This window comes from Thermobia domestica, chromosome 12, assembly GCF_964235325.1.
Source record: "Thermobia domestica chromosome 12, izTheDome1.hap1.1, whole genome shotgun sequence".
NCBI classification, from domain to species: domain Eukaryota; kingdom Metazoa; phylum Arthropoda; class Insecta; order Zygentoma; family Lepismatidae; genus Thermobia; species Thermobia domestica.
This window is the reverse complement of record NC_137465.1, coordinates 218,255,772-218,281,354: the sequence shown is the minus strand read 5'-3', so window position 1 is coordinate 218,281,354 and position 25,583 is coordinate 218,255,772. Positions and strand designations below refer to the sequence as shown.

At 37.3% G+C, this 25,583-nt stretch overlaps 1 protein-coding gene across 1 annotated transcript in view; it reads right to left on the bottom strand.

Moving 5' to 3' along the window:
* Positions 1-25,583, bottom strand: part of htt (huntingtin) — a 212,775-nt gene that overhangs the window by 129,713 nt on the left and 57,479 nt on the right. Inside the window, exons 15-21 of the mRNA XM_081734750.1 lie at positions 24,988-25,112; positions 19,456-19,601; positions 18,697-18,788; positions 12,420-12,645; positions 11,373-11,494; positions 8,450-8,635; positions 6,799-7,001 (exon numbers count right to left, since the gene is read on the bottom strand). Of these exons, the coding sequence (XP_081590876.1) occupies positions 6,799-7,001; positions 8,450-8,635; positions 11,373-11,494; positions 12,420-12,645; positions 18,697-18,788; positions 19,456-19,601; positions 24,988-25,112 (1,100 nt within the window). The remainder of the gene's footprint in view (positions 1-6,798; positions 7,002-8,449; positions 8,636-11,372; positions 11,495-12,419; positions 12,646-18,696; positions 18,789-19,455; positions 19,602-24,987; positions 25,113-25,583) is intronic.

The window sequence follows — 25,583 nt, the reverse complement described above, 5'->3', positions numbered from 1 at the left end:
ATGAGAATCTTTCCCTTTTAAACGTCATCAGCAAATAATCGAAGTACTAATTTGAAATGAAAAAATGAAAGGAAATCTTTAAGTTTTACGTATCAAGATTATTCCGGCTAGGCTAAAGGAGACGGTGATAATGAGAAATGAATGAAATGGTGAAATGAAGAAAGTGGGAGGAAACAGTAGAACAACGAGAAAACCCACGCATACGGTGTTTGTCCACTACAAAAATCACTTGGCGCGAGCTGCGATCGAACCAGGGACCCCATGCACCAGAGGTGAACGCTCCACCTCTGAGCCACTGGGAAAATATTAATTTGGAGTCGTTTAAATATAAATGAAATTTGAAGTTTGGTGATTTTGTGCAGAACCTTATGGTAACCGATTGAGATACGGTTTCTGGTAACAATGAACTAAATGAACTATACACGTTCAAGAGAAATGATTATAATTTTATTTAGTGTTTTCACATAAATTTAAAAATTAATTATTTTTACTCGGAAAAGAAGAGGCAAATACGAAAATCTAAAGCACTCGTACTCTCCTGGAATAGAAGAGCCTAGTCTGTGGACAGCCACAGTAAGAAAGCGGTTAAAATTTGGTTGAAGATAATATTTACACAAATACAAGTTAATAACTCTTCATTTTATTTATACCTAAAAGACTGTATGTAATAAAATCTGTTACATTTTATTTGAACATTCCTATGTTCATTGCAGAAACATCATGTGCATTCATACAGTCCTTATTCATTTATTTGTTTCAAGAAATGATTCAGACACTTAAGACTCAAATATAAAAGACAGCAAATATTGTTACCTGTGTGATGCGTTTAGGAGTAATATTTTTCTTCAATATTTCACAACCCTCACTGTTTGCTTATTCAAGTAGTCATCTCCCGATTAATTCTTGAAACGCTGCTTATTTTATTTATTTTTTTATTATATTTATTTATTTTGAGTTTAGGAAAAGAATAACTTCAGCATTTAAGGTCGAAATTTAGTAAATTTGTATGCTTTTTCTTCTCTTCTTAGAACTGATAACTGTGCTGTGAATGATTTATGATAATCATAGCGTCCACCATCTTCCTGTTTTGAAACAACAATGTTTTCATATCCACTAACACTGCACTATATTGTTAAGTGAAGCATATTGAGTCGGTCGCTATGAAAATTTCGGTCCAGTAAGAGTACGTATAAGACTTTATTCTTTGCTATAATTTATGATGTATTCTCATTGCTTGTCTGGGGTTTTATTATTCCGTTTTAATTTAGGATTCTTGATCCTAATGAAGAAAGGTCCGTATACTTGTCTTTCTATAAGCGAACAAGTTTTGTGCAAAACGTTACTTTGTTCTACGGAAAACTTTTTTGTTTATAGAAAGACAAGTATACATTCTTCATTAGGTCTGAGAATCCAAAATTAAACCTGGATGAATGAAGTATAGACAAGTAATGAGACATTTCGAGTTTTTATCCAAAGTTTCCTTGCGGTAAACTAAAACTAGATAGTATGATAGTATGGATGTAGATTCTTTCTAGGGTTTACAACTTCAATCAGTTATGATTCTTTATTGGAGCCGCATACAGACTTGGTTCATATGTCATTATACTGAAAAAAATAAAAATAAAAATAAAATAAATTTTTTTGTGACAAATCCATTATGGCTCAATGTGTGCACCTGCGGTCATCCTGGAAACATCCCAAAGAAAGTCGATTTCCTGCCAAAGAGTAGCCAGCATTTCGGGTGTAACGTCCGCGATGGTTGTTGTGATGAAATATTTCAGTTCATTAACATTATCAGGTTGGGAAGGGATGCACACTTTATCTTTCACACAACCCCACAGAAAGAAGTCAAATGGCGTGTAATGTGGAGACCGTGGCGGCCGGGCAATTGGTCCACCGCGACCTATCCACTTATCTATGAAATGCTGATCAAGAAATTCCCTTACATCTATCAGGTAGTGCGGCGGGGCACCATTTTGTTGCCACTAAAAGCGGCCATCGTGGTCATCTTCATCGAACTGTGGAACAAGGAAGTTCTGGAGCATATCAAGATAGGCGATGCCGGTAATGGTACTCTCAGCAAAGAAGAATGGACCATACACCTTTGTCTGGAAATAGCGCAAAACATGTTCCAGGGTGGCCACTCATTTGAAATTTCAAAATTCCCTGACTTTTCCAGAAATTTTCCCGGTTTTCCAGAAAATTTCTAGAGATATCTAAAATTGGTATATCATTGTTTTTCAAATCTTAAACAGAAGCTACAAGTGAAATGCAATGTGGACTAGAGGATCATTATTAAAAAAAGAATCACAAAAAACACCAGCGAAGATAAATAGTCTAATTTTAATCACTTACTTGCCTAATTTTCAATTCTCCTGTGTGTTTCCACTCCACTGTAACTAACTGCTGCACAGAACGAGAAGAGGAATGTCTATCCCAATCGCTTTTCAACCTTAAGCTTAATACTGGTCACAAAAGTACACACACTTACAGTCCACTACTAAAACACAAATTACTGGAACGAACACTACTTTACTGAAATGTTTTAAAACCTCAAATCACAGACTTGCAGTTCACTAAAATCAAACTGTAGTTAAGACCACATCTAGTTAAATGTTTTAAGACCTCAAACCAATAATCTCATCATCAATTGCAGACAGTTTCTCCTTGACATCATTCAACAACTTCATTTTCTTCGCCTCGAGTTCAATAACTTTATCCTTAATGGCATTTCTCTTCTTCTGTTTCTTCTCTTCCTCTTCTTGATTCCTCAGAGACTCAACATACACTCATGAGCATTGCGGGCAGCATGGACAACCCTCTTTGTAATTGGAAACTTATCAATACCACCCACAGCTGAAATTTTATCATGTACCTGCCTGAGTGCAATTAGACTCAACTCGCTTTGATTTTCAATTAAACATTCTTTGTTGATTGAAAATCCCCTCTCCACACAAGCATTTCCATGAGATAAAATGAGGAGAAATTTCACAAAATCAGTCATATGTATTGAGCATGCGCCTAAATGCAGCATCTCCATCCAATGGTCATCTAATCTCTTACTTTTCCTGTCATAAGTCCTCATTGCTTCCAATACGAGAGGATTTTTAGCAAAAACTTTGAATTCACCTTGGATTTCATCAGCTAATGTTCTTAAAATCCAATTTTTGGATACTACAATTTCTAGGCAATTGGACAATCTCTTTGCAGCTACAGTGTCATCCATAACAAACACACTTGGATCCAGGAAAGAAATTGCTCTTGTCAGGTTGAATTTTAGAGGTGACCTGTCCATTATTTTCAGTATGAATTTCTGACACCCTGCGCGACAGTCTTGTCGAAATTCAAGAGTCTGTCTATCCGATACGGTATTGGCTTTTCGTATAGCATCCTTTGATATGTACCCAATGTTTACAAACTTGGCTGGCTTTAAGTTTTCGCTATTATTGAAATCAATCTTAACCAATGGCCAGCCTTCCAAAACACTATCTTTCACAAAACGACCTGCAACAGACAATACTATGGCCTGGAGCGAGTTGTAAAGGAAAGGAGCTAATGGAGCTTCTCCCTGAAATTCACGCAGGAAAGGTTCAACAGATTTTGCTAATGTTGTGAAAAAGCCAAGTTTTGCACCAAGCAGGTTATCATTTGTGAAATGTCTTACAGTATCAAAGCTTTTGCACTGTGGTACTTTCTTCTCATCAACAGCCCACTGCAGTGTTGGGTAAGTTACTTGTAAAAATGTAACGCGTTACAAGTTACTTTACTTTCTCTTAAAATGTAACGCGTTACTTGCCTCAAAAAAGTAACTGTTACTTTACTTCGAAAGTAACGCGTTACTAACGCGTAACTTTTAGATCCGAAACTTTGAATATATGAAAAAATCTTATTAATTCATTTTTCCGTACGACTATTACTACCACTATTATTATTATTATTATTATTATTATTATTATTATTATTATTATTATTATTATTATTATTATTATTATTATTATTATTATTGTAGCAACACTGTGTATAAACATGAATGATAGGCGGTTTATATCTGAATACTAAAAAAGTAGTTGATTGCAAACCTCGGTAGCCGTGAAGTCTAGGAGTCAAGGACATTGTTCACGAGCTTCTGAATTTGGGTTGAGAGTCTAGGTTGAGAATTCGGGTTCGAGCCAAACATTGTTAGGAGTTTATAGGGCACTGGCCAAATATCTTCAAAACTGCTCGGCCCGGATTTGGAATTGTCAAGGACTCGAGCAGCTCGGCTCACAGCTCATTCACTATCGACCCAAACCGAGAAGTGAGCCGAGCCAACAACTCACCCAACCGAGTCGGCTAGAGCCCTTCGCTCAGTTGAGTCGAACCGAGCAGATGGCTCATCCCAACCAAGCCGGCTCGAGTCATCGGCTCAGTTAAGCCGAGCCGAGCTAAGCTTGTTTTAAAAAATCTCTTGTAGTCTCGCTATCGAGACGAGATGAGATGTGAGCAGTGTCTCCTCTCGTGAGCAACACTAAAAGTATTCCATATTACTGCTTAGCTTACATTTCTCATGGCTTTCGCTTTCCAGTGTATCAGGCCATAGGGGGAGGGGAATGCTATTACTTCAAATTGGTTGTCAAAAGGTCAAATATCTGTATAAAGCATAGCCAATTAATCGTGTGTCGCAAAAAGTACTGCCGCCACTGAGTACAAATGCATGTGGAATCCACACAGTTTTTGATTCCACATAGAAATACACGCATTAACCAAAATTCCACACATTTTGTGAAATTCGACACACATTCGGAACTCTTCCGGCAGAAATACTCAACTACCGTTCAGCCTTTATATTAATCACGTGACTACCAAAACGGGATGCAGGGGCGCAGCCCCGAGCGAATTCTGGAAATCGAGCAGCCATCGAACAAAACAAGTGTGTTAATTACAAAATGGTCCCGATTTCGCTCCAGCTCAATTCATGGGCAGCACTAAATGACAAAAGAATATGAAGAAAGTATGCGCAGCCCAAACCAGCAGAGCTAGATAAACGAAACCTGGAAAGAAGGAGAGATCTGGGGGCGAAGCCCCCAGCGACCAAAGCTATTTTGTATATAAATAAACCGGCTAAATGGCTAGGAATACAGCAGAACGTAAATTTTCCTTCGAGTAAAAATTCCCAGTTTTTCATCAAAATTCCCTGACTTTTCCAGAATTAAAAATTTCCCTGCCTTTTCCCGGTTTTCCAGATTTTCCAGGTGAGTGGCCACCCTGTGTTCACTTTCAGGCTGTCACGAACCAGCTCCACGTGCGTATGTGGATTTTCCGTGTCCCAAATACGACAACTGTGTGTGTTGACTCGGCCGGAAAGATGAAAAGTTGATTGGTCACTGAATACCACATTGTTCAAGAATGACTCATCACCATTAAGGCGATCCAACATGGCAACACAGAATTCATGTCGGGTATGTTTATCCACTTCACTCAGTGCTTGAACCAAGGACAGTCTGTATGGCTTCATGGACAAACGTCTACGCAATACACGCCAAACAGTGGTCTGAGGGATACCAGTTTCTTGTGATGCACGTCGTCTAGATTTTCGAGGACTGTAGACAAAACTCTCCCTAGCTGCTTCCACTAAATCGTCAGTCACGGGTTAATGCCCTGGAGCCTTTGTGTGTCGCACAGAACAACTTGTTTCAATAAATGTCTGGTGCCATTTGTACATTGTTGATCTGCTGGGTAGTTCCTTGCCGTATTGTGTGCGACGCTGTATACTCGTTGCTGACTTCGTTTCCTCAAACCAAAACACGCACTTATCTCTTTCCGCACCAGTGAAAGTCTCAATTTTCAACGACTGACCGGTAGCACCGCGTGTGATCAACTCCGCAACTACTCACTACGTGAGTCAAACTTGAAGTGTTTTGCAATATAATCACAAACAAACCAAGTCTGTATGTGGTTCCAATAAAGAATTATAATTGATTGAAGTTGTAAACCCTATAAAGAATTACCCTGTATATATTTTCATTGTCTCATCAGTACACAGTGCAAAATTATATGTTAAGATATGTATTTCAGCGCACTATTTTCTACTAAAAGTCAAAATTTGTTAACCTGAGTGATGGATCGTGAAGTTTAAAAGAAGCTGCCACACCTCGTAAACTTTGTCCCCGTTAACTTTGACGAGCAAGTTATTACTCTGGGATTATTTTTTTGACGACTATTTTTTTCATATTTGTTTTTATTATGGTATGTAGAAAGAGATATTTTTGGCTTTAAGTACTGAAGGTGCCTCTCTCTTGCATACTGAAAGAAATACAAATATGGAAAAAATGAAATGAAATCTTTGAGTTTTACGTCCCACGATTATGCCAGTTAGGCTAAAGGAGACGGTGATTATGAGAAATGAATGAAATGGTGGAATGAAGAAAGTGGGAGGAAACGGGAGAACCCCGAGAAAACCCACGCACACGGTGTTTGTCCACCACAAAGTTCACTTGGCGGGGGCTGGGATCGAATCCGGGACCCCAAGCATCAGAGGTGAACGCTCTACCACTGAGCCACCGCGACCCCTAATACAAATATGGAATAAGTAATAGTTGAAAAAATAATCCCGGAGTGTACTAACATGTTCGTCAAAACGGACACGAGTGAACAGTGAACGAAGTACTGCTGCTTTTTGAACGCATTGACCTCCTTGAGTTGTAAAATTAGTTTACTTGTATTTGGTTTTCTTAAACTTGACTAACTGCGTAGGCCAATCTAAAATATGAAAACAACTTATTTTATTTATTTAAAAATTATTCTAGTATTAAAACTTACCCAGATCCCTCTCCTTCGATATTCGCCAACGATAATGGCTTATTTGATGTTACTATTTCAGTCAAATTGGAATAAGGTGTTTGGAAACAAGTGTTATAGAATCCATCGTTTGGTGAATAAAATGAACTCCACGATGTAAGTCGTTTTTCTTCCGACTCCTCCCACTGAGCACATAAATTGGTTCCAAACAAACATTTCAGCAACTGAAAAAACAAATAACAATAACATATGCTAATTAACAGTATTGCAGTCATAGTTTCAAATATTTTGCAACATGTTAATACCCGGACGGTTAATTTCAGTTTCGTTTAACTTACAAATACTTCTCCTAACCTAATGGAAAACAATGACGGGCATTCTCGTCATTGTGCAGTTGTCAGGTTATCCCATAGAAGGACAAGTGTATTGCATCAGACAAAACTGATTTATTTTGTTCAACCTACAAATACTTCCCTTAATCTAATGGAATACAATGACGAGTATTCTCGTCATCACGCAGTTGCAAGGTTGCCCTATATAAAGACAAGTATATTGTATTAGACAGAACTGATTTATTTTGTTCAACCTCCAATTACCCCCCTTAACTTAATGGAATACAATGACGGGCATTCTCGTCATAAGGCAGTTGCAAGGTTACCCAATATAAGGAACTTAATGGAATACAATGACGGGCATTCTCGTCATAAGGCAGTTGCAAGGTTACCCAATATAAGGACAAATGTTTTCCGCTTCATTATACAGAACTGATCTATTTTTCGTTGTAATATAATGGAATACAATGACGGGTATTCTCGTCATTTGGCAATTGCAAGGTTGTCCTATTTAAGGAGTGTTTTCCGCTGCATTAGAAGGAAATGATCTATTTTTGTACACTTGTGGGAGTAGAATTGAGGAGTCTACTCAAAAACACTTAAAATAAAATTTGATGAAATGAATGTTACTTTTACGTTCCATAGTTACGCCTTGCACGCTAAAGCAGATGCATATATTAATGAAAAGAGATGTTTATGAAATAACTGGTGGCGTGGGCGCCCCAAGAAAACCCAAGAACACGAAGTTGTTCACCACAGATTCACATGACCTGGGACTGAACCCGGAACCCTTCTTACCACAGGTGAGCATTCACTGAGCCACCCTGTTTCCTAAAACATTCAAACGTTTACCGATAATGTGTATATGAGTAAACAGCATCATTGTAAAGAGCAATTGAAAACTACGTTGTCTGTTGTTTGTAATCCCATCATGGGAAAACGGATGAACGGTTTGAAAATGATTTTAGAACATTGCTAGTACCTACCTCGAGCAACGTTTTTATCATAATGCTTTGATTAAAGGGCGTATCCTAAGTGGATAGGAGGTTCAAAATTTTATACTAAAAATAGAGAATCTCATGTGTTTCTGTCATTACACTTTCACTAAAATGCGCATCCTACGAGGGAAAAAGGTTCAAATATATTCCATAAACCTATTTTTCCTGTGCGAAGAACAGGCACTTCAGCTATTTTTATTATATGGATACAGCCTCTTCTGTCCTGTACTGTCTTTTCACTCTGAATTTTCATAAAAATCGTCATTATAGAAGAAGATACAGTGTAGCAGGGGCCGACTGATTTTCCTATGGACTTGTCGTATAATTAAATATATAAATTACCTGATGAACACATTTGATTGTAGATGTTGATGCTACTACTACAGTGGATTTCAAATACGAAAGGATTTCTTCAGCAATTCGCCTCATTTCATGCAAGGAGCCGATTTCTAATAGCTGAGATAAAGTATCCAATGTCACTTCCAATAGACTCACAAACTTTTCACTGGCTCTTGAGTCTAAAGTTATCTGTAATACAAAGAAAAAGTATAAGTTGAACAAATAACTTTCGTTTCACAGTGTGAAAGTGAGATGCTCAAATAAAATTACTTTTCGAACTATAAATTTTCAGCATTAAAAACTAGAAGTGTTAGATCTAGCATTCTTAGTTCTAATATTGAATCTTCATTGCGTGTAACTGTGGAGCGTCTATCGATCATTACAAAGTATAAAATCAAGGAATGTAAATGCGGATGAGAACTGACAACTCACACGCAACTGTTGTACTGAACGGTTAGGCTTGAATGCATAAATGAAACTCAACCATTTTAAATTAGTAAAATAGCAACTAGATCAGGTAGAAAGTAAAAGAGGGAGAGAAGGGATTTAACTAAAAGGATAGGAATGAAAATTTTCCTTGGTTATTCTAGGTCCTCGATGATGTCGTAGTCTTGAAGAATGACGAATAGATTCCTCAGAGTACTTTTCCACATCCTAGCTGGCAATTGTACGAGGTGTATCCGGGAAGTAAGTACAGTTTTGAAGAAAAAAAAAATACTAAAATAGATTTGTTCAGACTAAATTTATTTTTACATGAAAAAGTATATCAAACTATTTTTCGACAGTTTCCACCAATGTTCAAACACTTGTTATAGCGGGTGACCAAATCTTCCTCAAAGAAACATCTCGCCAGTAAATACAACCGTAACTCCACAGATTTTTTTCCACTCCATACAAGATAACTACAACTCAACCGTACTAATGTCAGTGGAGAGGCAATAAACTAGTGAAACTAGCGCGCATACGCGGTGCGTCGACACTCGCGCTGCAGTGGCGTTCACACGAAACGGTACGTACATACCGGACACTTGCGGAATTCTTCATTGAGGAAGGTTTGGACAAGTTGGTTACTCGCTCTGAACATCGGTGAGAAGTGTTTGAACATTGATAGAAACTATGTCGAAAAATAGTTTAAGGTGTACTCTTTCATGTAAAAATCAATTTGGCTTGAACACACCTGGTTTAAGGTTTTTTATTTATTTATTTATTTATATATTTATTTATTTTTTATTTAAACGGTACACGCCTCGTAAAAACCCAATGGAGTTGACTGGATTCTTACCCCGTCAAATCTGCTTGGGGTGATGAATGGAATTCTGAAGTAGCTCGATGATAATCGTTGGATGATCGCCTAGTTTTCCTCATGGACAGTTTCTGCCTCAAATTGAGCTGGATTGTTCCCCTACTTCTGTTGCACACTCGAGTTCTTGTTCACGACTACCACTTGAGACGTATCTCCAATAGTTTTGTTAAAGAAGGACACTGATATTGAAGATGATTCAACTAGAAGGCTCTGTGTAATGTTAAAGGAATTGTTTCAAATAATACAGAAGGTCGATCCGCATATATGTGTCCAATTTTGAAATAGCACTAACCTTATGAAAATCCATGGGACCACCATCGGTTGGCCTCAATGTGATGGCCATGTGTTCTGGCAATAGCCCTGCACTATAACTTCCACTGTAGAAGACTACGACGAAGTACAGGAAGTGGAATCTTCTCCCATTCCTCCCGACAGGCTTTACACAGGCCCCGAGAGTAGTGACACAACGAGAAGAAAGTGCTCTTCTCAGTAGACCAAACCCGCAGAAATCCATGGGACTGGCATCTGGTGATTTTACTGGTATATCATGAAATGGAATAGCACGAATACCGGTCTGTCTCCATCTGCTTCAGAAAGTTCTGGGTAGAACGAGATGTATGTGAGGAGGCCTTATCCATATGCACAGACACTTGCTTTATGGTATGCCATACAAACGAGGCAGATCTTCTGTATAAATTGGGGTCAGTATATGTTGCTGCAAGAATGCAGAGTTGATTTTACAGTTTTCAGGGACCTGACGAATTGTTAACTTGCCCTGATAAGAGTAACCGGCGACAACCATAAATCCTTTCGAGAAAGTTGCTTTGCAATGACGGATGAATGCAGGACGGCTTTTTGCATCTCGCGAAGTTTAAGTTATCGACCAAATTTTGCCACAATCTGATAGATACACCCATGCTTCATCTAGTGTGGCCACAAACTTCCACTTTTCCCCAGATAGATGGCGTTCATACAGGCGCCTGCTGTTGGTCTTTCTCTCACGGCGATGGGCTGCACTTAGGTAATGTCCATGACTTTAAAGACCCTCCGGAGGTTTAATTTCCCACTCAGGGCGCGGTTAACAGTTGACTGTGGTATGTGGAGTCGAGCTGCCATCACATGTTGAGGAGGGGGATTTTCTTGTAAGGCCATTCGCCGCAACTTCTGAGCTACTTGTGGAGTCACTGTGGTACACGCTCGCTTCCTCGACCCCTTAGTGGGTGAATGCTTACCTGGTATGTCTTCTTTTTTATACTGCTTGATTATGTTCTTGGTAGTCGTCGAACCCAATGCACAACCATTTTCTTTGCACTGCTTTTGAATTTTAGAAACCGAATATTTGGCGTTGAAAAGTCCATTACGTAGCCCTTCCAAAAACGGTTCACCTTTGGAGCCATGATGCTCACGATACACAGTTTCGCTTGGCAAACGATAGAATGGACCTCCAGGTATAGCACACGCGTTTAACCACTTGGTTCGGTCACTTCTGTGGCCAGGAGTACGGGTGTAAAATTGGACACATATACGCGGATCGACCTTCTGTACTATATTTATAAAACATTACTGCACAACAAAAATAATAAAAAGTTCTTTCAAACAAACAAGAACAAGTATACTACAAACCTTGTAATTAGTATAAGCGCTCTTTAGTATGTCGTATGTTTTCATATAATGAGGGAGGTTAGCAAAGAACCCCATGGCTGAGCCTTTCGTTGGTTTTTTTTCTTCTGGTTTCTCTTCCTTCTCTGAAAGGATAAAAGAAACATTAAATAACATTTACCATCGCTTAATAAATACATTCAAGATAGAGCTAACGAAATACAAAATCAAATTTGTCTCGCAGTAAAGAAATAAACATACTTCAGTTTAACATCCCACGTTTATGCCCTTTAGTCTAAGAGAGACGATGATTAAAGCAAGTGAATGATTATGGAAGAACTAGCGGAATGATAATGTAAGAGGAAACAAGAATACCCCCGAGAAAATCCACGGAGTGGCACGGTGGCTCAGTGGTAGAGCGCTTACATCTCTACGTGGTCCCCGGCCAAGTTGGTTTGTAGTTGACAACATCGTGCACGTAGGTTTTCTCAGGTACTTCTATTTCCTCCCACTTTCCCATTCCACCAATTCTTCCATCATCATTTACTTGCCTTGATTATCGTCTCCTTTAGCCTAACGGGCATAATCTTAAACTAGAAAGATTTCACTTCATTCGTTTCAAAGCCCACGGACATGATGTCTACCACAAACTTACTTGGTCGGGGATCGAATCAGGGACCCCTAGCACCAGAGGTTAGCGCTTTACCATTGAGCCACGCTGCACCCTTCCCCCTATACAGTAATGAACGGGAATTGATGGCCTACAACTCTCTTTTTTTTTTTTTTTTTTTGTTAGTAAACGAAACTATTTCAGCCAGGTTTTCTCTCAATTAAATAAAAATAGATTTAGCATATAATAAATAATAAGTGGCAATATTACACTGTACGCTACGTGAAGGAGTTTGGTTTGTAATGCTGCATACAACGTAAAACTTGAAGTTTGAATTTTTGCATTTCTTCTCACCTTCCATTCCCCACTCAAAAATTTTAGTAAGATGAATGAATATTTGAAAATAGAAAATATTTAAATTCTTTAAACTTGTCGAGTAGTATATATATATAAAAACTCACCTTGAACAGATTTGGAAGGAGACATAACTTTGCTTCTGTCAATTGTGGAAGTAGAATCCAACGATTTACTCTTCCGTTTAATTGGTGACAAAGATGGCGCTGTGGGTAATGATGGAAGCGTTGGCTTTGAGGTAGGTATCACTGGGATTGTTTCCTCCAACACATGAACGAATATATTCAACGTTCTTATTGTATGAACAAGTAACATTTCTGCAGCAGAAGCTAGCTGAAAATAAAATAAAAGTATCAATATATAGTATATTAATGAATGGATGAGCTGTACATAAGCTGTGATCAAAAAATACGGTGAATGAATTTTTTTCAGCATCGACTACTGACTCTACAACCATTTGATGTAATTTGTCCGATAGCTTAATCCGTCAAGTTGGAACACGGTCTGACTTGTCAGTCAGCGTCGAGAGCCGCTAGAGTGAGGTTGTCTTTACTGTGTCTGTCACTCATCATGGATTTCGGACAACGCGCGAACATTAAGTTCTGTTTGAAGTTCCAAACAAGTGCCAAAGAAACTCATGAGATATTGAAATTGGTGTATGGCAATAATGTTGTAAACTTGAAGACTGTTTACAACTGGTATGAGCGATTTAAAAGCAGAAATGAGTCGGTAGAAGACGAGCAACGTTCGGGACACCCATTAACTTCAAAAATACAAGAAAACGTGCAAAAAGTGTCACAAAATTGTATGTTCAAACAGACGAATTGGACGTTTACCGAAAAACTTAGCATCTCATACGATTCTGTGGAAAGCATTTTAACCATCGATTTGCAAATGGGAAGTGCGAAATTCGTTCCCGACCTTTGACTGACAAACACGAGTTTTTGGTCGACGAAAATATTGTGTTTGTCCACATCCACAGTATTCTCCGGATATAATACCATCTAACTTCTGACTCTTCCCCAAAATTAAAACCATGCTTAAGAGTCTTCATCCCGGCGAAATTAAAATACCGCTAATTTTACAGTAATTATGTGATATCTTCCAATAGATAAAAGATAATTGAAATATGGAACAAGGGCGCCCTAGACAATATTATTTTACATGAGAAACCGTTATCACGACTCACTTATCTGCTTTCGATTTCGAGCCATTTTGAAAATCGGCATTTATTTTCGCGTTTCTAAACAGCTGAAAACGGAAAGCCACTAGGTGACTTGTGATAACGGTACCTCACGCAAAATAATATTGTCTAAGGCGCTCTTGTTCCATATTTCAATTATCTTTTATCTATTTGAAGATATTACATAATTACTGTAAAATTAGCGGTATTTTAATTTCGCCGGGATGAAGACTGTTAAAGGAAAACGTTTTGACACCATTCCTGACATTAAGAGGGCTACGACAGAGCAGCTGAATGCTCTTTCACAAGAGGCCTTCCAGAAATGCTTCCAGTCATGGATTCAACGTTGGGATAGGCGCATTGCTCGCTAAGGACAGTACTTAGAAGGAGATTAAACCAAATTCCATATAAGGTTATTATTTTATTTCTAATAAAATTATTCATCGTATTTTTTGATCACATTTCGTACAATTTTGGTAGTTTTGGTAACCAAGGTTACATGATTTGCCATACTGAAAAAAAAAAATGAAACTAACAAACCTTACCTAACTTTACTAGTAAAAGGTAAAGATAAGTCCCCTATTTGCGACATGGTAATAAGGCTTATGGGTGGTGTGGAAGAACGGCTCACACTTATACAGAATGTCATGTAGTTAGTACTACACCCTCTCTACCCTCCATGATTCAGGAGATAACCATTTTGTGCGTAAACCTATAAGCCGCAACATAAGGAGCAAATAGTAGTGTTCCGTCTATACCACGTGAGAAAGTTTGGTTTGTATGGCGTAATATTTTCTCAAGTAATATTGAAACCGGAAGTAGTACTAGATTTCTACCACTTCCGGTTTTAGTACAGAGATTAGAATGAAGATCGCATATTTCTTCGCACCTTTAATTGATTGCAGCAAACTGCTTCTCGCTAGCTATTACCGTTTGAACTCCATAACAATCAATGTTCAAACCGGAAGTGGTTGATTTCTACCATTTCCGGTTTGAATAGAGAACTACAAGAGAATAAGGCAGTTATCCTTAGAATACTAAACTGATTCCCAAAAAAGACGCTTCTCGCTTTCTATTGTCGTTTCTAATCTATGTAGATCAATATTGAAACCGGAAGTTGTAGAGGATTTCTATCACTTCCGGTTTTAGTAAAGAGTTAAGAATGGAAGTTTAATCGATTCCAGGAAACTGCTTCTCCCTGATTCCAGGAAACTGCTCTCCCTACCTTTTTGTTCTATAGTAATCAACATTAAAACGGAAAATGGATGATTTACAGCACTTTCGGTTTCACTATCAGATCCATCAAGTAGTTCCTGAGATTTTTAGTCCTTCGGATGAACACACGGACAGACAGGGTAAATATATAAAGGAATTTTGGTAAACAAAACTCCTTAAAAATAAATCTCAAAAGGATTGAACCCGGGTACTCCCAATTGGTAGGTAGACGCCTTACCGTCTACGCCACGAAATCTTATCTTCTTTAGTGCTTAATGATTCATGAAAAAGATAATTGTTCAAGTTGGCGTTCATTCACAAGATTTGAAGCTGTAGAAGATCAATTTTGGGAATTATATTCACAATTCGGCAAGATCGTTTACTTTCTTTATCCCTAGAATATTGTAGTAACTAATATGTCGTAATTCACCCTTTACTGTGCGCTCCGAAAAAGGTTATAGTATTACTAATTGAAAATCATCTACCAAGGTTTAAAATTTGGAACAACGAAAGAATAGTACATTGTTGCCCATAATTATGTTTTTTTTTTTTTTTTTTTTTTTTTAAATTTGTGTGTATTCATTTAATTGACATATTTCTATCTTGCTAGTTAGATACAGTGCAGTGTTAAAAATGTGCAGTTTGGAACCACGCAGCAAGCAGAATTTCCCCATAATTGCAATCAAAACAGTTCATACGCGTCAAAGACAATTAATTACCAGTTTAATCAGTACATTAATGCAAGTAGTTTATTAATTTCTATATATATAAATGCAGCAGTTACTGTAAGTACCAAAAACATAATTATTTGTATCATAGCAATGTATGTTGTATAAAGACTTGTTTACAACGAAGCAATAATGCATGTAGTCATTGTAGAGTGAATCATATTTTATATCTGTAATAAATTCATAGTATAAAAATAACAAGGCCAAATCTTAGAATCAGCTTTAATAATACAGTCCACAAGGTGTTATAGCAATACCTTAAATCACATACATTATGTATGCGATGTTTCAGACTGCGGCAAAAGCTAGCAACATAACTTGAACATAAAATTGAACACGTTACTTTTTATACCTTTCCTTACAAGAATTTTAATCTCTGTTCTCCATGGCATGATCCATCAACGCACCATCTAAATCGATACATGCCTGGAGACGAAGAGCAACCATCCAAATCGATATATGCCTGGAGACGAGGAGCAACCATCCAAATTGATATATGCCTGGAGAAGAAGAGCAACCATCCAAATCGATACATGCCTGGAGACGAAGAGCAACCATCCAAATCGATACATGCCTGGAGACGAAGAGCAACCATCCAAATCGATATATGCCTGGAGAAGAAGAGCAATCATCCAAATCGATACATGCCTGGAGACGAAGAGCAACCATCCAAATCGATACATGCCTGGAGACGAAGAGCAACCATCCAAATCGATACATGCCTGGAGACGAAGAGCAACCATCTAAATCGATACATGCCTGGAGACGAAGAGCAACCATCCAAATCGATACATGCCCGGAGACGAAGAGCAACCATCCAAATCGATATATGCCTGGAGACAAAGAGCAACCATCCAAATCGATATATGCCTGAAGAAGAGCAACCATCCAAATCGATACATGCCTGGAGACGAAGAGCAACCATCCAAATCGATACATGCCTGGAGAAGAGGAGCAACCATCCAAATCGATATATGCCCGGAGACGAAGAGCAACGTTGCCACAAGTAGCTTGATAGTTTCGTACTAGTATCCCGCGGAACTCTATTGTGATAGATTCCCATAGTTCGGCCAAATTGTGTATGTACTGGTGATACCCTTTGTCATAAACTCGTTTGTGCGTTATTTTGGCTCTATGCGGCTCAAGCAGTTTAATTCTCTTTTATTTTAAAAGGACTGTTACTTACAGGCAGACGACGTTTCTATGTGTGCGTTTTCTCGCTCAGAGGAGCAGACGACTGGCTTGACCTTGGCCAGCGCTTCTCCAGCCAATCACAGCTCTGTCTGCTCTTACGTCACCCAGCACGAGAAACTCACGCGAACAGCGAGAACTAAAGAGATTTGGCAGTAGGCAGCACTATTCGGCGCGAAGATAAGAAGAAGGGGACACCTCAAGAAGCCCTGCTGCACAATAATCTTTTAATAATGTAATCTGCAATTGTATCAACCTTTAGTTTATCGTATGTAAAACATCGATATAAAAATTCAATATAATACCCTATAACTAACGACAGGGATTTGTAAGTATGCTTCATTATTAAAATATTTAAGTCTATTTGTGAGTATTGATTGTGATTTGCATGTCATGTCTTCAAGCCTCGTGGCAATCAATTTAAGTGCACGGTACTGGAAATACTTCTTACTTATTGTTTGTGGTGTTTATTATCTTTCGTAAAATATGATGCTGAATCTTTGGTGTTTTTAAAGATTGTATTTAGAATTTTTGCTTATGTGTAGTTGGCGTTGAAAGGAGCTATTACTCATAATAACTTGTTTCATCGTCAACGCTCGAGCAAACGTCCTATTTACGACTATCTAACGTAATGTTTGCTCTATTTGGATTACCATCCTATGGAGTAAACATTATACCTTTATCCTTTAAAACACTCCATAAGAAAAAGTCAAGTAGTGTCAAATGGGGAGATCGAGGGTGGCCACTCCACAGAACCACGTCGACCGATCCAGTGGTTTGGGAATGTTTCGTTCAGCCACTTTTGCACTGGTATGGCATCGTGTGGTGGTGTTCCATCTTTACCACTATCCACACTCTCAGGTTACATAGTTTTGCCATATCGAAAATTTTGTCCAGAATTACAAATTCTATAGTCAGTCAATCATATATATATATATATATATATATATATATATATATATATATATATATATATATATAATTATGTGCCACTCTGTAATTTCTATTAATTTGAATATTCTTTAGCTAATTGAGAACTTGATTTCATTATTTGTATTCATGTGAATTTCCTTTGGCCAATTAAGATGTTCATTTCAACCAGCAACATTCAGATTTCCCAATACCGTTTCAGCACAACAGATTTTACAAAGATGGATGGGCTCAGGTTCTTTCAACTAGTCTTACATTTAGTGACAGTTACACTCTCTTGCTATTCGTTTTCTTTATACAAAGGAATATGTAAAAAATAAAATATTAAATGAATACACATTTTGAAATAATACACAGTGAAGGCATAATTGTAAATAAGTCTATAACATACTTGCCAAAGTTCTCATACGCTTATGTGATATTTTGAAAGCAACTACTTTCTCCTTAACAGGAATATTAAGATATCTACCAATTCCTTCAATTCATCATTTTGCCAAAATTCAAATTAGTAAGTAGCTCAGAATGGAGTATTTGGAATGTTTCAGTAACTCAAAGTGGTGAAGGGGCTACGGTGGCTTACTGATAGAGCGTTCACCTCTGTTGCGTGGGGTCCCGCTTCGATTCCTGCTTTTGCGCTAAGTGAGCTTTGTGGTGGACAAACACTATGTGCAAGGATTTTCTCGAGGTTCTCCCGTTCCCTCACACTTTCTTCATTCCACCATTTCATTCATATCTCATTATCACCGTCTCCTTTAGCCCACCCGTCATAACCATGGGACGTTGAGCTGGAAGATTTTACTTCATTTTTCAAAGTGGTGAAACAATTTTCTAAGCATAGGCACATAGCGTATACTAATGAAATTATCTACATTTTGATTTGTATATTTTGCACAACTTACGCTGAAGTTGCAGTGACTCGTATGTACCTGTATTTCTTGCACGAAGTCCTTCTGTGTGCAACACTAGCCGGAACATTGGAAAAATGATGGAATGAAAGAATTGCCAGACACTTCAATCTTCCCATAACCTGAAGATGAAATCAGTTCGTTTGGAAATGTCGTTACTACACAGCATATGATCACTTTGGCAAATAAGTTGTAGGTTTATTTACTGATAAAAAATATTAGTGCAATTTACCTGTCTATCTGCTAAGACATCCCATAAATGTTTGTGACTTTCTTCAGATGTACTAGAGGAATCTCGACCTTTCAGACTACATACAGCCATCCCTGAAAAGAATAACAGGACCACAATTAAAAAGATGCAAACTTTAATTATGCATGCACATGTGTGAACCGCTAAAATCTGAATTTTATTTAAATTGAAATATGAATTTACTTATATGCTATTTGATAATGATATTAAGGTATTAATTTGTCGTTTTAATTAGTAAACTTGAAACTGGCTCAAAGATTTCAGTTATTTTTTAACAGTTTTTTGACACATTTCAAATGCTAAAAACACCCTACGAGCTAAGCGCCTATGCGAAGGTTTTCTTAGAGCGTAGATTCCGATTCGATCCTCACTGCTAGCATAAGGGTTCTGATCCCATTGTAATTATTCACGCCTCACATCCTTTAGTAGTAGTGGTGGTGGTGGTGGTCGTCGTCGTCGTCCTCCTCCTCCTCCTCCTCCTCCTCCTCCTCCTCCTCCTACTACTACTACTACTACTACTACTACTACTACTATTACTACTACTATTACTACTACTATTACTACTACTACACTACTACTACTACTACTACTACTACTACTACTACTACTACTACTACTACTACTACTACTACTACTACTAATAATAATAATAATAATAATAATAATAATAATAATAAACAACTTTAACTATTGAACAATTAAAGCTAAGCTTCAATAATCTCGAGACGACTATGAATGTACCAGAGAAAAGATTTCCTGCGAGCTGCATCAACCACTGCTGACTACTTAAATCCAAGGCTACAGGAGACGACATTAGCAGAGTTAAAGTTGTTGCCAGTAAACCACACGCTGGACTTGGTGATTCAACCAAAGTATCGCTTCCAGAGCTGAAAAACAGAAGAGTCAAATGAAAGATGAGTAAGTTAAAATATGATCTTACAATTCAATAGTGTTACTATTAATCATATCTTACCATATCTACTAAACATTCGAGATGTGATCAAAATATACGGTGAATAATGTTATTAGAAATAAAGTAATAAGCTTACATGGAATTTGATTTCATCTCCTTTAAAGTATTGTCCCTGGCTAGCAATGCACTTATCCTAACGTTGAATTCATTACTGGAAGCATTTTTAGAAGCCTTCTTTTGGAAGGGTATTTAGCGGCACTGTTGTGGTCCTCTCAATGAAAGGAATGATGTCAAAACGTTTTCCTGTAAGTACTGTTTTAATTTTGGGGAAGAGCCAGAAGTCGCAAGCTGCTATATCTCGAGAGCACAGCAAATGTGGATAGACAGAAATATTTTTTTCGGCCAAAAACTCGCGGATCAAAAGCAAGGTGTGGCACGGCGCGTTTTTGTGATAAAGAAAGAAGGTATTTGCCCATTTAATTGGCGGCTAAAAAGTTTTTTTCAAGGACCCATACGAGATGTTTCTTTGGAAAGCTCTCGCATATAGTCATTTGCCTGTTTGAACGAATTATTTGTGCTAATTTTTGTGCGTTTTCATGTTTTTGACGTCAAAGGACGTCTCGATCGTTGCTCGTTTTCAACCGACTCCTTGCCGTTTTTGAATTGCTCACACCACTTGTAAATAGTCTTCAATACCACCACTTCATCGCCATACACTGATTTTGACATTTCGTGAACTTCTTTGGCACTTTTTTTTTTTTAAGCTTAGAACAAAACTTAATATTGGCGCGCGACAGACACTCTTCACACACCCTCACTCTTCTGCCTCTGGAGGCCAACTAATATGTCACAACTCGTTGAAACTCGAACACTGACAATACCAAAGGTTTAGGCTACCGGGCTTACTAGCTGAAATGGTATACAACATCAATAGATGTCACTGTACAACAACATTTGCCGTACTTTTTGTTCCACCTTGTGTGATTGGACAAATGTTTATATAATTTGTAAAAAGTATAACAACTATACAACCATGTAAAAGTATAACAACGAGTATACATTAACCCGGCGTTAGGTGCGTGGGTGACAGGTGTCACTCACCCATTAAAATGTATTTAGAATATGTAAAATCATCTTCAAATGACGATTCTTTGATTTAGTTGACAAAATGTTAATTACAGATTATAGTTTTGCTTGTACACAGTGTTCTACTGAATATAACGGACTTGTGTTTCTGACTACTAGACTGATTCGAAACATGTTACACAAATGTCTTTGAGATGTTCTCCACATCCATCTCTTACATTTCAAGCAACACATCATTGTAGTTTTTTCTCTTCCTCTTCCACAAGCATGACAACCTTTTCTGGAGCCTGATGACTTCTCAAGATCGACCATCGACCATTCTCTCTTCATCAACACCAAGTAACAGTTGGATTCGGCCACTGTTCCTAATTTCAACTGGAAATTGGGAAATACAGCATTGGCGTTGTATCTGAGGTTTAATCATTTGCCAGGCAATATCCTCCAAAATATTTCTTCGCGACAACTGAGGTCAACTGGTATTGAATTTCAGTATGCAAAGTGCATTAATTGCACATATCTTTAGACGATCAAAAAATATCACCATGGGCTATCTTGTTCCGATTCAGTGTTGTGGTCGCTTGCACTCATGTGATAAATTAAATAATCATTTTCATCAGAACACACCTCCAACTCCTCCTCTTCCTCATTAAGCCACTGCAGAACAATATTTTTATCTTTTGTCGTCTTTGTCTTCCGGCGTTTTGACATTTTACTTGTTATGTATATAGGTGCGCGGTTGACAATTGTCACCCAAATACGCTACTGCAGAGGAATTTATTTCTCACAAACAATAGACGGGAAACAGAAATATACTACTGCCACCACAACAAATATCAACAATTAACGTTCAGCTACTGAAAGGTGCTACTCAAAATACCAACCCACAGTGTTGCAAGTTTAAGATAAAAATCACTGGGAGACACCTGTCACCTACGCACCTAATCTAGGGTTAACCAAATGTTTCTTTAATTGTACTAATCTGTTTCAGCAATTTCTATCGCCTTTGTCAGTATCTCTGGGAAAACAGACGGCAACTGATTTCAAGTTGACCACATCGGTTTAATGCTAGTGTAGATCAGAAGTTATTGCTAGGTTGGTTTCTCAAAGAAATTAAAAACCCTAAGAAAGCACATAACGATAAATAGATATTACTTAACAGTTATTTTAAATAATTGAGTGATAAGTTGATAAAGTATGTAACTCTATAAGTTTATAATCACAACAGTAAGATCACAAGCACTTTTAAATTGTAAACATAAGTTTATAAAACTAGTTCTACATTATCTATGTCATTACAAAAGTTATAGCGCGAAGAGTTTGCAGTAGTAGATCATGCTAAAGAAGAGTTGTTCGAGTACAAGAGATTTCATTAACAAGAGTTTATTCTTATCATTGTTCAATTGGGTGCAGGAAAAAGTGCAAAATGCCACCACTCTACGAAGTGAAAACACCTACATGAGAGTTTCTCAGAGTGCCGACAAAGTAGAGAAATATTACTGGAACAGTTTAGTACTGTTAAAGTACCTTTGGGTGCAGTAAACTGTAATATCAAGGAACATGAAGCTTAAAATATATAAAACGATAATCATGCCTGTTGTTCTGTATGGTTGCGAAACAGGGTCGCTTACTCTGAGAGAAGAACATAGACTGAAAGTGAAGAGAACAAGATCCTGAGACGAATATTCGGACTCAAGAGAAACGGGAATGGGGAATGGCAGAAACTTCATAACGAAAAATTGCATAATTTATACGGTTTACCAAACATTATCAGGGTCATCAAGTCTAGGAGGCTCAGGTGGGAATGTCATGTAGCCAAAATAGAAGATAGTAAAAACGCTTTCAAAGTTTTAAATGGAAATTCAATAGGAAAACGACAATTAGGAAGACCTAGGGGCAGATGGAAGGACAATATTAAGATGGATCTCGCAGAAATAGGAATACAAAGTAGAAACTGGATCCAGTTGGCTAAGGATAGAAGTCAATGGAGAGCTTTTCTGAACGCGGCATTGAACCTTCGGATTCCATAGGAAATAGAGTTAATTAGTTAAATTGTAATATTCTTTTACAATATTTTATCATCTTTCAGCAAACATTAATTTAACAATTGCGGATATGCTCTTTGATTAACATTGTTTACTTATACTACAATATAAATATATGGCCTCATTTGGACAGGCCAATATGTTCTACGGGCGGTATGAAGATAAAGCTCCAATGTCTCATGACCCCAACGCATAGATATGATGTGCTTAACAACATGCTCTACACCCGCCTCCATTCCCTATGCAAGAATTTAACAGAGGCTAGGGGAACCACTAAGCTCCATTTGGACGAGAAGACTATAATATAATGAAATATTTTAGTAATCTTTGATATGGAGGCACTTTAATATGTACCTCTATAATACGAGGGGCTTTCATTATATGCTAAGCCTAAAGGTGGTGCAATAATCGTGGGATGATGAAACACGGTAAAATAATTGCATCGGCTTTCCTTAGCATAAAAACAAAAGTAGATGGCGCTAACATTTATTGTTCGGTTTTAGTAAGGTACAGAACATTGACACTGGGCGGTGTCTACAAGCAAGCCACGATTTCTACAATAACCAACGAGCCGCTATTTCCAAAGCTGCCATCCAATAATGCGGATTCCAGCTTCTCTATCCATTCTATTCTCCAGATCTAGCCCCAAGTGACTTCTTCTTGTTTTAAACATTGAATAAATACTTCTGCGGTTTACATTACAGCGATGATGAGTTAACATTGTTTCTTTTATGCTGCCCAAGATTGGTTACATGGCTTTTTATTATTATTATTATTATTATTATTATTATTATTATTATTATTATTATTATTATTATTATTATTACTGATAGATGTGCTAAGTGGCTTCAGATCAAGAGACGTTACCTACTTCCTATGTGTTAGACTTCTTATGACTTACAACTTATTGAATACTCTTCGTATTTTCATCTACCGACTTATATATGAACAGTACTGTTGTATTTAAGAAAAAATCATAATGGTACCACTTAAATTTTTTTTAACACATGAACAAAAACGAACATGGCCGATGGTATGGTCCAGTAATCCAGATCTGTGGGAAGAGAAAGCCTGTGATGGGGAACGTCTTGTGATGTAAGAGTTGACTTTGAGTGATGGCCTGCTAACTGCAACGGATTCAAGTCCCATTCGTGTTCGGAATCCAAGTTGTTGTGTAAAAAAAAAAAAAAAAAAAAAAAAAAAAAAAAAAAAAAAAAAAAAAAAAAAAACCTTATGTAAATTAATGTGAAACCGGACGTTTAAAAAATTAAACAATTTTAGGAATGATCAAAAAAAAATGGATCAAAAGATTGTGATCTTGGCCAATAATTAATTTTGGATCAGGGGCCACATTTTTTTTTTTTTTTTTTTTGAACGGCCCCCAAATCGAGTTTTCGTATTTTTTACGGAATAAATACATCATAATGAGTTAAGAGATAGTTTGGGTTTAGCTACACTACATGCAGTTCTCCAGATATAAGGCCTACAAGAAAATTTTTGATTGAAATATATTGGATCTTTTGATCCAAAGATGAAAAACAAATTAAAAATCTACAGCCGATTTTATTATTATTATTATTATTATTATTACTATAGGAAGAGTGCGGTATAACTGAAGTAATATTACAAGCAAATAAAAAAAAAAAACATAATTTAGTGAAATTTGAAATAACATAGAGGCCATAGTAGATCCGAGGTACAGCTCTCACCTCTGACGAAGAGTCCCTGGTTCGACCTCAGATTTGGGCTACGGTTTTTCAGTGATAAAGCGCTTACTTTTGGTGTGTGGGGTCCCTGGTTCGATTCCCAGCTATGAAAGTCTGTGGTGAACAACATCGTGTTCGTGGGTTTTCTCCCGTTTCCTCCCACGTTTTCATTCCACCAATTCTTCCATCATCATTCATTTGCTTTAGCCATCGTCTCCCTTAGTCTAAAGAGCATAAACGTGGGACGTTAAACTAAAAGATTTCATTTTCTCGATTCTAGGTCATCTGAGTTTGTGCTACACAACATCGTCTTCATGGGGGTTCTCGAGACTATCTAGTTTCCTCCCAATTTTTATTTCACTATTCTTTTATATTAATACCGTTCCATTAATCATGTCTCCTTCAGCCTATAGGGCATAATAGTGGAGCGTAAAACTACCATTTCATTTAATTTCACTTCTTTTTAGATTTTTTTTTCTTAAATACTATTAAACTTGGTTACGTAATAAATATATATTTATCGTACCTTGTACTCCTTTTAAGTGATGGTTTTTTGCTTGATTTCTGAACTAACATGCAATTCCATGCTCGAGGATAAACTGTTGTCAGATACTCCATAGATAATGCATTTAGTGTTTCACAGCAACCATACTGAAAGAGATGTAGAAGTATACATACAAATTTGTACGTTGTAAATGTAAATAACAAAAACAGGTTACCAGAGTTTCCCAGCAGATACATGGTTACCACTTTTCCTTTTCATGCATGAATCCCGGTTATTGTTCTAGCATGGCACACATTACAGAAATTCTACTAATAGTACACTAAATATTTACCTGCTTACTGAAATGTAATACTTGTGCCAACTACAGAAGATATTTCTGGAAAAAAACAAGCGTTTTACTGTTTTTCTTTACAAATTTCAATGTATTTCCTTCCATTGATATAACAAATTTAATTTTAGCAAGAAAATCATATTTACTCACTAAATTCATACATTAAGGAACAATTCGGGATTTTATTTACAATATTAATTTGACAGTAACAAGAAACAACATGTTCTATTGATGAGTCATATTAGCCACGGAGGTTCAGTGGTACAGAATTCACATTTAGCGTGTG